Consider the following 18,121-nt stretch of genomic DNA (forward strand, 5'->3'; position numbering starts at 1 on the left):
CGAGCTGGTGCAGCGGATTGTTGGAGCCGCTCCGCAGTGCCCCTCTCCCGGCCCCCGCTGCCAGCCCCTCAGCCCCGCAGGACCTGGGGGGGCGGTGGTCGTGGCTGGGAGTCCCTGCCTACCCGCAGGGCTGCCCCAGGCCTCTCAGAGGAACAGAGCCTGGCAGAGAGCACCTGCCCCAGCCCCAGGGCATCCCATGCAGCCTCCAGGGCGGGGCTGGCAGGCCGGGGCTGCTCTGGCTGGTGAAGTCAGACCTGCAGCCCCGCCCCGGGGATCGCAGGCCACGCCGTCCCCTTGCTGCGGCCCAGAGCCCGGCGGTGCCCACGACCCACGGCGATGGTTGCACCATCACAGAACAAACGTCCCTCCTCTGATTTGTCCTGGACTCAAGCCGGTGTCAGAACCTCCTGGAATACCCGTCAAAGGCAGTGCCCCGCCCCCGTTCCCGGCCCCAGCGTAGCAGGCCCAGGTCCGCCCTGCCCGGCCCTTGGCGCTCTCCCCGGCCCACCAGGCCTCCTGATTTCCTTGTTTGTTTGCAAATAACGTGATACCGTCCTTGGACATCCCCCAAGTGAGGGCGGAGAGTGGGCCCGAGTGCCCTCCCCACCCCTGCCCCCCGCATACCCCCCACTTCCCGCGCCCTGACCACAGTGAAAGGCACTCGTCGTCCGTGGCGCCGGGGAGGCCTTCCCTCCTGCGCCCACTGCAGGCCGGCAGCGGCCAGGTGGACGGAGCCAGGCACCCACTGTGGGTCACGGACGGCCTCTGTGCTTGTGGGCCAGTGCCGCCCTCATGCCCTTCCCTCCCGCCCCCTACACCCCCAAACATGGGCCCGAGGAGCCCAGACATGCCCGGCACACAGGAGATGCTCAGGCGGCTGCCGCCCATCCCTTGCCCTGTCCTCTCCTCGGCCTCCCGCCCCTGGCCCTGGCCCCCAGGAGCAGCTGCCGCCGTCCCGCCTCTTGGCCTCTGCACCTGCCGGGCTGCGTCGGGCGCTGGCGGGTGCTCCCCAGCCCACCCTCCTCTGCTTACGGTTAGGCCTCAGCTCCTCGGGCAACCCCTGTCCCAGACGAGTCAAGGCCCCCCTGGATTCTCGGATGCCCCAAGTTGCAGGAAGTGGGTCTTGGGCTTTCCAGGGCTGGGAGGGGCCTATTCAGCTCTTGTCTGTAGTCCCCTGCCCGCTGCCCAGCGCCCAGCCAGCCGCACGACACGGAATGGGTAGGTGGGTGGGTCGTTGGATGGTGCCTCCCTCTCCCCCTCTGCCCCTACCCCTACCCCTCTGTGCCCCCCCCGGGAAGGAGGGGTTCCTGAGGCTCCTGGGAAGCGGGAGCGGAGGCCCCGATCGGGAGAGAAACTGGGGCGCCCTCTAGGCGGTGTGCTGAGGGCCGCTTTCCCCCGCCCCCCAGCCCTGCCACTCTCAGTGATTCATTCTCCCTGTGACATTTCTGTGTTTCTCCAGTGGGCAGGGGGAGCGCTGGGGTTCCAGGGAGGTTTGTCTCTGTGGTGCAGCCAAATAACTCAGGGGAGCAGATAGAGGCTGAGGGCTGTCGAGTAATAGCCTTAATTGGGGGTGAACTGAGCTGGGGGTGCTGCCCGAGGCCTGGGCTGGCCCCGAGGGAGAGCAGAGCGGGGCCTGCGGCTGACCGGGACCCCAGCCAGCCTCTCCTGCTGCGCGCCGGGGACGCCCTCCCGCCTGCCCGGGTCTGGCCCCTCACCTGGGGAATGAGGACGTTCCAGAAAGCAGCAGTCGTGAGGACTTGGTGGGACCAGTCGGGCCCCGAGGGATGGGAAGGGCGCCCCGCTGGTGGGTGGGGCGGGTGTCCCCGAGGGCGGTGTCTGAGCAGGAGGCAGGGGACATTCCGTGGGGGCAGGAGTGGTGTCCAGCTGGCGGTCACCGCACGGCCAGTGCCGCCCCACGGCCACACTGGAGCTGCCCCACGCTGTTGGCAGAGCTCTCTTCTCCCCGCCCAGGCCGACCCCACAGAGGAGCAAGTGCTCTCCAGACGTGGGGGTCGGTGGGGGTCAGGGGTCCGTCCAGGGTGCCGAGTGGACTCAGGGATGCCCACCCCACAGAGCCCTGGAATTGGAATTTCCAGGGCAAAGTGTCTAGAGTGGGGCCAGACCGATGCCCAGGCCCCCCTGGGGGTGGCAGGAGGAGCCGGACACTGGCTCGTGGTCACACCCAGGCCCTGCCTGACCCCGCGGTGCCGTGGGGAAGTTCACATGCAGTGACAGGGCCCGGTGCCCGGTCCAGGCTGGAGCGTTGGCAGAGTTCAGGATCTTTGGGCAGCAAACTTATGTGGCACCGACTGTGTGCAGAGCATGAGGGGGCCAGAGACGCAGCCCCAGCCCCCATGCCCGCCCCAGGACCTGCACCCGTAGGGGGGCAGTGAGGCAGCGGGGCTGGCGGGAGGACGCAGGCACCAGAGACGCCTGCCTGGCGGGGGGCTGGCCCCGCCAGCACCCCCAGACCCTGCAAGGGGGCGCGCAGGTCCCGTGGTGCAGCTGAGGACATGGTGGCTGGTGGAGAAACTTGCCTGGGATGGCCAGCGAGGCTGTGGCAGAGCTGGACTCAGGGTGGAGACTGCCTCCAGCCTGCACTGTCCCGCAGCCACCCTGAGCCCCTGGGAGCTGCAGACCCGGGCTCAGAGGCTGGGGAGGCCCATCCCCCTCTCCCCGCCCCAGGGAGCCCCTCTGAGCTGCGGTTCCTTTACCTGAAACACGGACCAGGGACGCCGGCATCGCGCACCCCGCCCGCAGCGCATGTAAAGCGCACACTGTGCGCCGGGTCTGAGGCGAAATCTGCCAAGGAAAACCCCCGCCCAGTGCGTCACCAGGAAGTCCCATGAACATCCCCTTCTTGACACCCAGGCAGCAAGGCCGATGCCCGGTCCTGGACCCCTGGCGGATGCAGGAGGCAGCCAGGAGTCACGCCAGTGGGCAGGGAGGGACGTGGTCAGTGTGACCTGATGACCGCGACATGCAGCCCCGCTCCCCACAGCAGGCCCCGGGGCCCCAGGCGGGGCACTGGCCAGGCAGCTCAGTCAGTGGACTCCAGAGCCCCAGTGCCAAGGTCCTGGCTCCCAGCTGAGGGGGTCCAGCCCAGGACCCTCATGACCGGATAGAGGAGGGCACGGGACCAGCCCCCTAACACAGAGCCGGTGGACAGCCTGTCCCAGAGCACCCTGAAGGCAAGAACTTCCCTCCTCCCTGTGCTTAGAGCCCAGCCCAGGCCGCCACCCAGAGTAGGGGTCAGCAAGCAGATGCTGAGAGAATAGTGAATGAAGAGACGAATTAGCACCTTAATTAAAGAAGAGACAGAGTAGGAGACAGTCTTCCAGCTGATAGAATCAAGGCAGGCTTCCTGGAGGAGGTGGCAATGGCGCGGCTTAGTAGGTGATGTAGACTTTGGATTCACAGGAGTGCAGAGGGCATCCCTGGTGTGATGTGAGCGACAGCCCCGCTGTGTGTGGGGGATGCTGCAGGGAGGGGAGCAGCAGGTGGGAGGGCTGGGCGTGTGGCAGGGGCGGGCACCCCACCCCGGCATTCATTCAGCAAACCCACCAGCTCTGGAATTTGAGCCTGGAGCGGCCCACCCTACAGTGGCCAGAAGGTCTCGGCTTCCCCATCTGTCCAGTGTCCGGGGTGGGGGCGGGTGAGAGTCGCTCAGAGGGTCTGTCACTCTCCCGCCCCACTCCCACACAGTGCACTTCCAACGCCAATCCTTAGGTTTCCCCAGAACAAAATCCTTTCCTAAGCACTTTCAAATGCTTTAATCTCCGTTCATCCTCCCAGGAGGACCCTGAGGAGGCCAGGAGGAGGCCCGGGCTCAGAGCAATTAAGCAGCTTACAGCCCATGGGGCAGAGCCGGCCTTGTGGTGAGACGAGAGGGGCCCTTCCGGGCTGGCGCTGGCCTGCGAGAGGCCCCCCACGTGCAGGCATCTCAGCCTCACTGTCCCGCCACTCCGGCCCCGTCCTTGTCCTGGAGGCTGCAGGCCACTGGGCGCCCCGTGGCAGGGCCAGGGTGAGGGCAGAGCAGAGCAGAGCCCGCTGGACCCCTGCTCTGGTCTCTCCTCTGGGTTGGCCTGGGTGTCTCCCCACGGGTGCAGCCACCCAGCAGGAACTCAGGGCTACCCCAGACCCGAGCCAGTGCCCCCCACTCTTCCTGACCTAGGGGCCAGCTGCTCCGGAACAGCCAGGAGGGGTGCACGTGGGGGTGGCCAGGAGGGGCCATGGGTCTCCCCTGGGGTGGGATGAGGGTGCTCAGGGCACCCCAACCCACATGAGATCTTGAGCCCAGGGCAGCGGGGCGTCCTTCAGACGACAGTGCTCGGGGCTGCTCCTCTGGGTGCTCCGCGGGGACTGGCCTGGGCTCCCCTCCAGCTTCTGGTGTTTTGCTGGTGATCTTTGGGGTTTACTGGCCAGGGGGCTCATCACCCCATTGCCACCTCCGGCTCCACAGGGCCTCCTCCCTGCATGCTGCCTGGGCCAAATTCCCCTTTCTGTAAGACACCCGGTCCCTGGCTTAGGCTCCACTCCAAGATGAGCTGCATCTGCAGGGGCCTTATGTCCAGGTAAGGGGCACTGCGAGGCTCAGGAGCCCGGACCACCGCAGGAGACCTTGGGGGACCCAATCCACACCATAAAGGTGTAGGGAAGGTGCTTGAGGGAAGAGGCTGGTGTGCAGGACCTCATTTGACCGAGGTCTTGGCATGTAGCAGGTGCTCAGGAAATTAATTTCCCCCTCCCCATGCAGCTCAGCCCACCTGGAGCTCTGCGAGGCCACACTGTGTGCATGGAGGCCACTCAGATCTCCTCCTGACCTCCGTCCCCAGGCCCTGGAGGGACATTGAGGTGACCTGTCCCCTCAGGTTTGTCCTGAGGCTTAAGAGCCTCATGTAAAGTCACCGCTAGGGTTAAGGCCCTGCCCAGCTGGCCTGCTATGCATCCCACCCCACCCCCTGCTCCACGGGCCTCCTGGCTGCTCCCACCGCAGGGCCTTTGCGCTGGCAGCCTCCCTGGTCTGCAGCGTCCCCCCCAGGTAGCCACACAGCTCCCTCCTGCCTCACTTGAGCTGCTGCCCAGCAGTCACCTTGGCAGTGAGGTGACCACTCCCACCCTCGGCTCCCTCCCATGTCCCCTCTCTGCACCTCACACACACCCTGTTGTATTTCCCATCACAGGTCTTTCCTGTGCTAACACACACAGCTCAGACATGTGTCATTTCAACCATTTGTAAGTTCCCGGCCGTTAAGTCCATTGCGGTTGTCCGGCCCTAACTTCCTTCCACCCCCAGGACCCTCGAGATCGGAAACCCTGTTCCCCTTGGCACCCCAGACAGGGGCAGCCCCCATTCTCCTTTCTGTCTGTGAATTTGACTCCTCCGAGGGCCTCTCGGGCTGGACAGGCACTTGCCCCTTTGTATGTGGCTCAGTGGCCGAGCACACCGCCCCCCGGTCTGGGGTGGGGCGCAGGGCAGCGTACCCTCCCTCTTCCAGGACGGGGACGGCCCCCTTTGCTTACCCATTGTCCATCCCTGGGTGGGGGCTGCTGCCCCTGCTGTGCGCGTCATGCTGCTGTGAACGAGGGGGTGCAGTGGCCATTGGAGTCCCTGATTTGGGTGCTTTGGGGTGTAGCTTGGGGCCCACGAGCACTTTGAATGTCCATCTCTGCGTGCTCCACGAATGCAAGCCGAGCAAGGACAGTTTCTCTTTCACCCCACGTTGTGTCTGTTTGGCTCACGGCTGTGCCCCTGCGCCTGCAAGGTGCCGGCCCCTGCGGCCTGCGGGGGGGCCTGGCAGCCCCCCGCTCGCGCTCCGGTCGAGCCCCCACCGGCTCCCCGTGGTGTCTCCGGCGCACCCGCCCGTCCCGGTTCCCCGCTGTTTTTTCCACCACCTGAGCGGTCCGTCCTCTCCTGAAGTCTCATTTTGCCGAGAAAGAAAAGGAGGTGGCGGCTGACTGGTGGGGGAAGGTCACTCATCCAGAGAGGAAATTGGAGCGTGTGGCCACCCTCCCTGCCCAGCCGCCGGGGCGCAGAGCCAGAGCTGGTGCCCCCCGCAGGCAGGCGCGCAGCCCACACCCCACCCCCCGGTCTCGTTGAACAGGCAGCTCTCGGAGGACCGATGCCAGCCGAACGATGACCAGTTGTGGCCAGCAGTCCTTGAACGTGCTCGCCGTGCTCTCGGTGCTGCTCTCGGCAGGTAGAGCCCGCGGGGAGGGGGCGCCTGGGGCGGGCTGAGGGCTTGGGTCCCTTCCCGGGGTCACGACCAGCCCCCTGGGGCTGGGGGGGCTGACAGGTGGGGTGAGCCTGCCGGCCAGTCCCGGGCAAAGCTCTTGGAGAGTCCCCTGCCAGGTCCGGCGGGTCAAAGTCAGCCCGTGTCGTGGGCACCCACCGCCCAGGCGTGGAAACCGAGGCTCGCCGGGGAGCTGGGCCAGGGCAGGAGGCCGAGCAGGCGGCGTGGCCCGACCCTTCCCGCCCCCGACCCGCCTCCCGCTGCGGCTGCCCCCGTCTCGCCCGTCCTGTGTCTCCCTGCCGCCCTCTCCACCTCTCTCTGCATCTCTCTGTGTTTTTCTGCCTCTGCCTCTCCCTCTCTGCCCCGGTCTCCTTCTGTCTCTCTCCGACTCCCTCGCGCCCTCTGGCTCGCTCTGCTCCGGCCTTTGCCGTGAGGCTCAGAGGCAGCCGTGAGGGGGGTGCAAGGGGCAGGGCTCCCGGGGCACCACAGCCAAGGTCACGCTGGGGCCAGGGGTGTAGGCCACTGCCCCCTGGGACAGAGGAACTCTTTGCCCATTTACAAATGAGGAAACTGAGGCTCAGAGAAGAAATGCGCCGCCTGCGCAGCCAGCGGGCAGCCACGCAGCTGCTGACAGGCGGCCGTCAGCCAGGACCCGGCCGGGCCCGAGAGCGCCGTCGCCAAGAGCACAGCCCCTCCCGGCTGCTCGGCGCCGCTCCCCTGCGGCCGGCTTTCCTGGGGACCCAGGACCCACTGGCCTCCTGGCAGAGGGCGGGGCGCCCAGGCTGCCTGGACTGGAGGCCAGAAGGGGCACCCCTTCTCCTCTCACGGCACTCCCCCCGCTCCAAGTAGGGCCTGGACTTTGCTGCTACCCAGTATCCTTGGAGCCCTCCCCCCGAGACCGGCCTCTGCCGGTGGGGCTGGAGACTCGGCGAGGCTGTGATGGCCCCGGTCGCCCGGCGGTCCTGCACCCTGGCCCAGGGCTGCTTCAGCTCCTGCTCACTCTTCCTCTGCCAAGTGGCCAGTTAGTGCCGACTGTCCAGCGGGCCGGGTGAGCCCCAGAGAGGGCTCCTGCACACCCCTTCTCTGCAGAGAGACTGGATAACCCTGAACTGACCTCTGCCTCTGCCCCTCACCTGCAGCCGCCAGCACCTGGTACCTCGAGGCCAGTAGGTCCCAACCCAAGCCCGCGGGCATCCCCAGCCGGCCTGGCCGAGACACAGACTGTGGCTCTGGCGGGAGGTGCCTGAGAATCTGCCTCTTGACGCTTTCTGGGGCAGCAGCTGCGGCCAGCCAGGGCCACGCCCCGAGCCTGTCTGCTCCTCTGTGCAGTGGGTGACGCGGTCGGGGGGATGGGGCGCCCACCTCGGCACTTCTGGTGACCTCCACAGCCCTGTCGCAGGTCCTTCGCGTCCCACGGCTGGAGGGGGACCCCAGCAACCCTGGGCCCCTGAAGCCCGGGGACAGAGTGGTCCTGCCTGTGCCCATGTGCCCACGCAGAGGGTGCGGACGATGGGGACGGGCCCAGGGTCTCCTGGCCGCCCAAGCCCGCCCGCACCGCAGCCGCCCGCCGCCCACCGGCAGCTCAGCCCACGGGACCCCGGCGCAGCCCCGGGCGGGCGGAGCTGTGTGGGCTGTAGTCTAATCGCCTTTCAGCAGAGACCCAGCTTCTGCAGAACCAGTGCCTTTGTGGTTGGAAAAATGTATTCAGCGGGCGAAGCCCCTTTTCTGCGATACAAATTAGATACAGGATCCCTTTTATGAAGATACTAATTAAGCGGGAGACAGCAGCTCCAGGTTTTTTTCCATTGTTCTATTTGCTCAGGCTTTCGCTCCTGTTTATCACCCTCAGCGCGGCGGTAAACACAGTCCTGGTCTGCAGAGGCCTCGGTGGCCAAATAGGGGCCCCCTCCGCCAGCTGGGGCAGGAGAGGCCCAGCCGGGCAGCTCTGTGCCCAGAGGGCCAGGGGGAGGGACTCTGGCAGGCCTTTGGGGACTGGCTGGTCTCGGGCACCGGCTTAGTGACCGAGGTCCTCTCCACGAGGGGACCTGCTCCCTGCCCACTGCTGCCCAATACCCCGAACAGCCTGGGCTGGCCCGCGGGTCACCACCAGTCCTAAGGTAACACCGGGCCCCGTGCTGGGTTCGATTCCCGTTCCACCACCACTGACCAGCTCAGGCCTCCGAGCCTCGGTTTCTCCATCTGTAACGTGAGGTCCCGGACCTGCCTGCAAGGGTGGAGGGTGGGTTAGAGCGGAGGCTGTGATGGAACAGAGCTTTCGTTAACGTGGTTCCCTGAGGGGACCCCCACGAGGCTTACTCCGCAGCCCTGCCCGCCAGCACCGGCCCGGGCACGGGTGTAAACAGGGTGTGGTGGCTGGAGTTCTGGGCGGGGGCAGGAGCTCTGGCGAGGCGGGCACCGGTCACGAGGGAGGGAAGAGGACAGGACGGAGACAGGTCACCCGTCCCCAGCCCTAGGACACACGGGGGGCGGGCCCGGGGCGGCTGGGCGTGCCGACCGACCCCTCCCGCCGGGGACTCTGTTTTCCAGTCCTGTCCGCACATTTCCGGGTCTGTGAGCCGTACACGGACCACAAAGGCCGCTACCACTTCGGCTTCCACTGCCCTCGGCTCTCGGACAACAAAACCTTCATCCTCTGCTGTCACCATAACAACACGGTCTTCAAATACTGCTGCAACGAGACGGAATTCCAGGCGGTGATGCAGGCGAACCTCACGGCTGGCTCCGAGGGCTATGCGCACAAGTAAGTGCCCGCCGGCGCCCCCCGCTCCCTGGGCACGGTCGGGAACCACAGCGAGGATGGGAGGGCCTGGAAGGGCCTGGGGGGTCTCAGGTGGCCAGTTTTCCCACCTGCTCTGCCCGCTGAGCGCTAGCCTTATCTCATCTGATCGTGCCCACATCTCAGGCTCTAAAGTGAAATGGGTGGAAGGGCCGTGGGCCTGGAGCACCCCGCCGTGTTCCTTCCTTCACTCTCTGTTCAACGAATGTTGACTGATACCTGGACTCAGGTAACCCCTACGCAGCCCCTTCTGGAAGGGATTAATACACCAGGGCCCTGGTGGAGGGGAACTCGAGGGTGAAGAAAGGAGTTTGTAGCAGTGGCCGTGGGAATAGGCTTAGTAAAGGCAGAGGGTGGACACAGCACCGACTCTCGTGAGTGAAGCTGAGCTTCTCTTTATGGTTGAGAACATTTGTAGTTCTGCTATAGTAAGCGAGTTGCTTACAGCCTTGGCCATTTTCCTTTTGAATTTGTGGCTTCTTATTTGTTTATAAGAACTCTTTATATATGAAGGATATATGAGACCCAGATATATTTTCTGGGCATGTCTTTGAATTTGTGATGCCTTTTCTATGCTTAGCTTTTGTTCATTTTTTTATGTCTTCTGGGTCTTGTATCATACTGAGGCTTTCCCTACTCTGAGATCATTAGAAAGTCCCTCATTTTTCTCTTCCTTCGTTTATGTTTTAAATTTTACCTTCAAATCTTTCATCATCAGGAACTTCTTGGGAGGGGTGTAAGTTTCGAGGTAGGTATCCAACTGTTTTCCCCCAAATGAGTAGCCAACACCACTCATCGAATTACACATCTGTTCCCCATCAGTGCTGGACGCAAACTTTCCACATGCTGTGAGTGGTCCACTGAGTGTCTGGGAGATGGCTGCTTTCTCACGGCAAACATTGACCTGTCACTCAAGTGCCAGCCCCTCACTATGGTAACGACTGTGGCTTTTGCTGTGTTTTAATGTCTTCTTGGTCTATTTCCCCTGGCTCTTTTGTCATATAAATTTCAGAATTGAAATTAGGGTCTTCCCTCCCCCCCCCAAAAGTCCAGTTAGTGTGTTTTACTGAGAGTGGCTTGAATTCATGGATTAACTCAAGGAGGCTTGACAATTCATGTTGAATATTCCTGTCCAAGGCTATGGTATGTCTTTCTACTTTTTTCAATTTTCTTTCATAACATTTTAGGGTTTTCTCCCTATAGATATTATATATATTGTTTGCATTTTTCCTACTTTATTTTTCTGTTCTAGATAAGGTCCTTTCTTCCACAAGATCTTCTGAGATGTCTCAGTGACTATTGCTTAGACAATAAAACCTAATTCCTCTTTATATGAATTTTATACTCAGCCACCTTACTGAGATTTCTTATCTTTCACTTGATTCTCTTAAATTATGCCATTTGCAGAAGAGAACATTACCTCCCACTTTCCAATTTTCCAATCTTGTTTTTCTTGTCCAGTCATGTTGGCTAGTGCCTCTAAACCCATCTGTAAAATTTGGGGGTAATCTTATTTTCTTCCTGACATTTATGGGAGGGCTCCAGATATTTCCCCAGTAAGCCTGAGGCTGACTCTCGGGATGGATGTATATTTTTTACAGTAAAACGAATCCACATGGAAGGTGTTTTAGTTGAGTGACTGTTGAAGGTATTCGAAGCCCCATGGGAAGGTGGTGGGGTCGGGGTCCAAGCCCCAATCTCTGATGTTGGGGTTCGAAGGCTTTGCCATTATGCAGTGCTCACTCGCTTGGGGAGCCACCTCTCCCCTCCGGTCAATTAAGAGGTATCGACTCCCGACTGGTCCAGATCCCCCCTCCTCCCCAGGGCTGGCTCCCCAGCCTGCCTTCCTCACATGCACGGGTGCTTCCCCTGAATATCTTGCCATCTGCTCAGGTCTTAGAATAATTCTGTGTGTGAAGCTGTTCAGCAAGTCCCTCCCAGCGCGCAATCGGGTCTGGAACCTGACCCAAGCCTTCTGCACCCAGAGACTGGATCCCTAGGGAGGAGGCGGTGCCGGGGCTGGGTCAAGACCTGGGTGGCAGCGTGTCCTGGCTGCCAGCCCAAAGCCAGCGGGAAAGAAGGCTGGCAGGGCAGACAAGCTCGCTTGAGCCCGGGCGGCTGGTGCCGGGATCCTCGTCCCAAGCCCACAGGTTTCTATAATCTGCACGTTTGCACAGGATTTCGCACAGAGTGCTCCGGCCCAGCAGCACAGAGGGTCCCCACTGCTGACGATGAAGTTAGCCCCCATATAAAGGCCTCCCCTGGGGAGGGACGGAAATGGGGAAAAGGCTTAGCCGAGTGTCATCCTCGTGCCTCAGAGCACGTACAAAGCCTGTTTTACACACGAGGAGGGGGCGCTAGGCGAGTTGAGTAACTTGCTTGCTCAAGGCAGTTGCCAAGAGTCCTCCCAGGTCTGGAAACCACTTTGGTAGACCTGCCCCCACCCCCCGATGTCAGCAACCTGAGCTGAAGAAGGGAGACGCCTGGGCCCCAGCCATGTGGGCTCGGCTGCCCTGGACACTATGGGGTGTTCAGCCTCCTCCCTCCCCCTGCTTTTAGCCAGCAGCTGTGACAACCAGTAGTGTTCCCATATGGCCAAGGATGGGGGTGCAGGATGGCCCCCTCTGAGCCTCCACGCTGGGGGGATTCCTCCCAGTTATTCTCCAGGGAGCTCCACACCCTCCCCTTCCCGCAGACACGACAGGCCCAGAGAGGCGGGCGCCTGCCCCAGTCACAGTGCCCACACAGTGGGGGGTGCCCCTCATGCAGACGCCCCTGGCAAGGCGTGGGGCTTGACTGTCGCTCACCCAGAGGTTCTGAGGCGCGTGGGCGCCGCAGTCCAGAGGATGGAACGTCTCTGGGCAGAGTCCCTGTGGCCTGAGTTGAAGGGGAGCCCTGGCAGACGCAGGAGAGCAGGTGGGCTGCGCTTGGGTGTCTTGGGCTGGCAGTGGAGGGAGGCGTAAGGACTGCTTCTGAGGGTAGCGAGGGTCCCAAGGGCTTTAAGCTGGTTTGTGTAGCCTGGAAGGTGCTGGCGTGAGGCCTGCCAGGACCTGGGACACTCCAGAAGCCAGGATGGCAACCTGGGAAACATTGGGACCCCGTGGAGGGACGGGGCCAGGGTACCCTGGATATGACCAAACCAGACCTCAGCTCAAAGGCCCTGAGAGCCGCTTCCAGGTGGCTCCCGAGCCCAGGGAGACCAGGAAGCTGGGCTGGAGCCTTGCATCCAGGAGGAGTCTACGGCAGAGAGGGGTCACCCAGAGGGCGAGCCTCGGCGGAGAGGCCAGAATGGCCGGTGAGGGGGGCCTGCATGGCCTGGGACTGCGGGAGCATGTGGAGTCCACCTCCGGGGCCCCCTGGCCAGGACCCCTGTGTTCTTACATCACTGGCTACTCTGAGAGGGAGGAGGAGGCTGGTGGGGTCGCCAGTGCTGGTCGAGGTGCAGACCCAAAGGACCCCGGAGCCCTGGTCCCGGCCACTGGACCCTGCCCCCAGGGTGGTTCACAGAGCCAGGACGCCCCAGCACCCTGCAGGCTCTCGGCCGTCTGTGGCCCGAGGAGAGGACCAGCGCAGCGTGCTCCGGGGGGGCTCCGTGAGGAGCCCAGGGCAGGTCAGCAGCGAGGGCCGACTGGTTCCTTCCACCCCACCCACCCTGCCTGCGGCTGCCCAGGAGGCTGGGCCAGAGCGGGAGGAGAGCGCGTCAGGTGACGGCTGCATTTGTGTTTGCGGGAGGAACAGGATGTTTGTTTTGGTTCTGACTGCCTGGCAGAGCGAGGAAGCTGCCTTGCCCGCCGCCGTGCTGCCCACAGGCCTCAGTGTTCGGAGGCACACTGCTCCCCCTCCCTGTACCTCCGCCCTGGCGACTCACATCCAGGCCCCTGGACAGGCAGGGGCTCTGTCCTGGTCCCCAGTGGCTAGGGTGGGCGGCTTCAGCGGCCAGTTCTGTCTGGAGACCTGGGAGGCCTCCCTGGTGGTGGCGGCGTGGCCTGCAGCCCTGCCCTTGCTTGGCGGTCCCTTCAGGCTCAGAGAGGGGGAGAGGGGCTGCAGGGAGGCGGAAGTGGCCGCAGAGGCCTGGGGGAGGCACATGGTTGTCGCTCTTCCCGTGGCCTCACTCCCTCCTCCCAGACGTTCCGTGCTCAGCGCTGCAGGCCAGCCCCCGAGCAGGACCAGAAACTTCCAAATGCTCAACCGCACCGGGCCTGGCTGGGTGTAAACCTACCCGCAGTCCGCTGGTGGACGAAGAGGCTTTCGGATCCGCGCCTGACCTGAGTCCGCCGCCGCGGGGGAGGGTCGGGCACCCTGAGCCCGGGCAGCGAGGGGCCGAGCTGGCTCCTTCTCACAACACAGGACTGATGCCGGAGAGGGTGTAACCTGCGGCCCAGGGGCCAGCACATCTGTGTCCACCGCCCGGCCTGGTCACGCCAGGTGCTGGCGCCCCCGAGTCCCCGGGCTCACACTCATGGCCCTTGGGTCCCCTGCGGCTCTGCGTGGACCCTCCATGACCCAACTGATGAGGCCCTGCCCCACCCCCAGCTCAGGCGTGCCTGGTCACAGCCCCTCGGCCACGGCCACGGCATTTCTGCTCATGTTTTGCCACCAGAGCTGCCCTTGGGCTGAGCTGTTGGTAACGGGGTGGGAAGAGGCGCAGGGATGGGTCTTCTGGGCTCAGTGGCCGCAGGACACGGCGGGAGGACTGTGGCAGGGCCCCCACCACCCCACGGGCGTCCAGAAACCCCCAAGGGGTCCAGGGAGGGACAGGCTCAGCCAGGGCTGGGGGGAGGTGCTGCCATGTGAAGGGCTCTGCTTCACTGGCCCAAACCCAACGCTCTTCTGCTGCCCCGGACACCCTGGTCCCGCGGCGTGGCCTTGCGTGGCTCCGGGCCCTTCTCTTCCGGGCCCTCACTGAACCCTGTCCAGCCGCAGGATGACGCCGCCAGGCGGGGAGAGCTGCTGTCCCGCGTGATGGACGAGGGGAGCAAGGTGGTTCCGAGATCCGAGCTGGGGTGGGCGTTCTCGCCCCCTGACCGGGCCCAGACCCCGGTGGCTGGGACGATCGGCTGCCACGGCCAGCGCAGGCCACTGAGAGGGGGTTCGTGATGAGTGCGTGGGTGAGGCCAGCCTGACCCCTCCCAGCCCACCCAGCCAGCGTGAGCCCCGCAGCACGCGGCCGGGCTCCTTCCTGACCGAAGGCCTCCAGGGGACGACTCTGGGGTGGGGGGACCCGCCCCAGTCCTGCCGTGTCCCGCTGCCGCCAAGCCCAGAGGGGTCCAGTGAGACTCTGCCACCAGAGAAGGCTTTGTTTGTTGCGTGGGAGACCCCAAAAGAATTTGAACCAGTAAATATCCCAAATACTCTGAAAAATCGCTATTGGTGGCTTTGGCTGGCTTCACGCTTGCTCATAAAACTGCCTCTATTTTATCTTCTGCCATTTGCAAAGCACACGCACAGCAAAGACCCCTGCATCTGGAGGAAATTAATTTCCAGATCACATTTTAAAAATTAAATTTGAAAAGCCGGAGTATGCCCAGCAGCCAGCATCGGGGGCGTGGCCAGCAAGGCAGAGCAACTGCCTGGGGACAGTGTCCACGGCCTGGGCGTCCCAGCCGCTGCCACCAAGGGTGGTCTCCCTTGCAGGATGGGGGGTGGGGATGTGAGCCCCTCCCTCCTCTGAGCGGAGGCGGGTGGCAGCTCATCTCCACTCCCCCTCCCTCCAAATGCCAACCAGAAGCTCAGAGGACCGCAATGCCCTGAGCCAGCGCGTGTGGCCACGGCAATGCCCAGATGCCTGGCGGCCCCTGGGCCCCGTCCCTGATTCTTGGTTGCAGGTGAGCCTAGGCCAGCAGGCTCACCAAGCAGGTCAGGGAATCCCTCCCTAGACATTGATCCTAGACTTGCTTGACCTTGGGATTTCTCTGATTTCAAAACTCTGTGGTCACATGGGCCTGGGTGCCAAACCCAGTGCGGTCACTCCCCAGCTGGGAAGCCTTTGGCCCATGACTTTGCCATTCTGCGCCTCATTTGTCAGTGGGTTTGTTGCAAAGATTCGGAAACACAGGCCTGGCATAGTGTGAGCTGATCTTACTACCGTTAGTGAGCATGCACATCAGTGATAGAATCTAGTGACGAAGTTATCACTCTCAATGCTACCTGTCACCAGCTGACTCGGGACATCAAGGAAGCCTTCCCGGAGGAAGTGACAGTTAAGCTAAGACATGGGGTCCAGGCAGCTGGGTGCATGGGAGGTCAGGTGTGAGTTCCAGGCAGAGGAGGAGGGCAGGCCAGGAGGCGCCTTTGAGCTGGGACCAGCTCCTCTCAGGACCAGGCTGGCGACCACCCTGGGCTATGCAGCTCGGTGGCTCAGGAGAATGTGCCCTGGAGCCAGACTGCTGGGTTGCCATCCTGGCTCTGCCCCTTAGTAGCTGTGTGGACTTAGAGTCCTAACTCCTCAGAGCCTCAGTTTTCTGCCTGTGAAAGGGGCATGGTGATGACCCCAGGGGTGCTTCCTTCTGGTGTCTTTGGAGAGGGGGTGCTATGTTGAAGCGCATGGAGTCATGCCCCCCACTGCTGACCTCATTAGTTCCCCGTCCCGGGGCTCCCTGCCTGGCCGGGTCTAGCCACTCTGCCAGCAGGTGTCACAGACTCTGTCTCCATGGGGCAACATCTGCAAACAGCTACCCTGCCTCCCCTTCCTGCACCCCTTCCTCAGCCCCCGCAGCTGCTGCCATGGGAACCACTGAGGAAAAGCCTGGAGCTCACAGCAGCTCTGTGGGGGCTAAGGGCTCAGCTATGGGGGAAACAGGAGGGGTCGGGACTGGAGCCTGGACTCCTCTGTCCATCCAGCACTGCTGGCCCCTGTTCCCTGGCAGATATTCCACATCCAGATGCCTCTGGGCAAAGCCAGTTTGCCCTTGAAATAAGGCAACTAGAGACCTTGCTGTCAGTCATTCACACCTTAGCACTCACAGCCCAGATCAAACTGCAGAGTTGGGCCAAGGAGCAACCAGAACCAGGTCCCCGGCCCAGGCCTGTGCTCCCTGACTTCGTAGGGGCTCAGGGACCTGCAGAGGAACACAGGACCCAGTCTGAGTGGGAGCCAGGCAGGTGCCCCTGCCCCCATGGGAGGTGTGGTGCCAGCCTGGATCCTGCTCGGCCTCAGAGGAGCCTCCTCTCTGCACCATGTCGCACCCACCGGAGCCAATACCTGTGGGGAGGGGCAGGGGCTACAGAGGCCCCAGGAATGATTAGTAAATTGGGCCCTTTGGCAACCACAGCCCCTGGCTGGCGCCGCTTGGAGCACGCAGCCCCTCCACCCCAGGCACCTGAGCAGGGACACTCACCCTGGCCTGGGGTGAGGGACAACAGACATGGGCTGGGACATGGCCCCGGCTTGAGGGGCCTGAGGGGCCTGCCCAGCCATGTGGGTGTGACAGCATGTCCAGAGGGCTTCTCGGAGGATGTGGCCCTCGAAAGGGGCTGGCGGGAGTTAGGCAGGGGAGGAAGGACGCAGGGAAATGGAGGCAGCCGGTGCCAGGGCCTGGTGCGGATGTGGGCACAGAATGAGCAAAGGCCCAGAGGGTGGCGAGCAGGGGGCACTCACAGCAGACGCGGCTAGAACTTTCGAGCAGCACCGAGCCGGGGGTGGGGGAACGGGCAGGTGTTCATGAGTCTGAAGTCCCTTCGAAACCACCTGACAGCATGGGGTCCACTGAGGTCCCCATCCAGGGTCCTAGGGAAGATGCTCAGTGGGGTGCAGGGTCCTGGGCAGTGGACTCCAGGATCTGAGAGGAGGCAGACGCACGCCCCTGCTCTCTGGGCCCCCCACACAGCCCTGCACTCTCTACTCCACAGCATGGCCTGTCCAGCCCGCTCAGTCTCTCTGTCCTTCCCCAGCAACTACACCGCCCTCTTGGGAGTGTGGATCTACGGCTTTTTCGTGCTGATGCTGCTGGTCCTGGATCTTCTGTACTACTCGGCAATGAACTACGACATTTGCAAGGTTTACCTGGCGCGGTGGGGCATCCATGGACGGTGGATGAAGCAGGACCCCCGGCGGTGGGGCAACCCTGCCCGGGCACCACAGCCGCAGCCCCAGCCTCCCCCAGGCCCCCAGCCACAAGCGCCCCAGGCCATGCACACGCTGCAGGGAGACACCCACAGCCCGCTGCTGCTGACCTTCCAGAGCTCGTCGGCCTGGTGAGTGGTCGCGGCGAGGCCCAGCCGCCCTGGGTCCCTTGTCTTTGATGAGCTTACAACACACCTGAGCATGCTTATTGCTGTGTTTGACTCGTTGGTCACTTGATGTTTTGCTTATCTTGTTTGCCAAGAAGGATTTGAAGTTGTCCATAGTAACCACCCATGCTGGACAGGAAAGTTGAAGTGAGAGGTAGAAACAGAGCTTAGATGCAAACTTTGCAAATGTGTCGCAGTTAGAGGCTGGTGTGAGGGCTGCCACCACTAAGCATTAACTGGAGTTGTGGGTTTCCTGGCTGCCAAGGCAAAAGGGGAAAGTGGATGATTTTCCAACTTTTCCTGTTTTGGCCAAAGAACAGGGGGCCTGGGGGAAAAGCTTTTTCAGTTTAACGTCCCCTTAAGTCCTCACGGGGAGTCACAGAAGGGCATCGAGACAACCAGTGATGACTCAGGGGAAGGAAGGAAGCTGGCAGAGAGGTGAGGTCTCAGGGTCAACCCTGCTGGGTGTCTGCCAACAGAGGCAAGTCACCCTTCCTTTACCTGCTGCACCTCTCGTGTCTGCCTGGGTCTGGTCAATAGCAAGTGGGGTATTACCCAACCAGGGGGTGCCTGGCGGTGCAGAGCTGGAGGGGGGGTCTGTGCATTTTGGAGGATTCCACTGTGCAGCTGGCCAGGACCAAGGCAAGGAGGGCAGATGCCCAAGCCCAGGGGTTGTGTGTAGGGTTCAGATTGTGGGGGTGGAGCTGCACCCGTGGGTCTGTGGGACTTGGGCAGATCACCCCCAATGCTGGGTGCTGAGCCCAGCCTTCAAGATCCATCCCAGAGCCCCTGCCTTCAGGTACACAAATCTCCAGCAGAGTGACGACTGTCCAGTCCAGGCCTGCCTGGCAGGGTCCCAGCT

General features: G+C 62.8%; 1 protein-coding gene across 1 annotated transcript; it reads left to right on the forward strand.

Moving 5' to 3' along the window:
* Positions 1 to 6,136: 6,136 nt before the first annotated feature.
* On the forward strand, positions 6,137 to 17,227 carry SHISAL1 (shisa like 1; the record flags this gene model as incomplete). Its single annotated transcript, XM_084255328.1, has 3 exons — positions 6,137 to 6,200; positions 8,781 to 8,994; positions 16,921 to 17,227. 3 exons carry the CDS (start codon positions 6,137 to 6,139, stop codon positions 17,225 to 17,227), a joined length of 585 nt encoding a protein of 194 aa, XP_084111454.1.
* Positions 17,228 to 18,121: the final 894 nt, after the last annotated feature.

The sequence above is a fragment of the Talpa europaea genome (assembly GCF_964194135.1).
Source record: "Talpa europaea genome assembly, chromosome: 15".
NCBI classification, from domain to species: domain Eukaryota; kingdom Metazoa; phylum Chordata; class Mammalia; order Eulipotyphla; family Talpidae; genus Talpa; species Talpa europaea.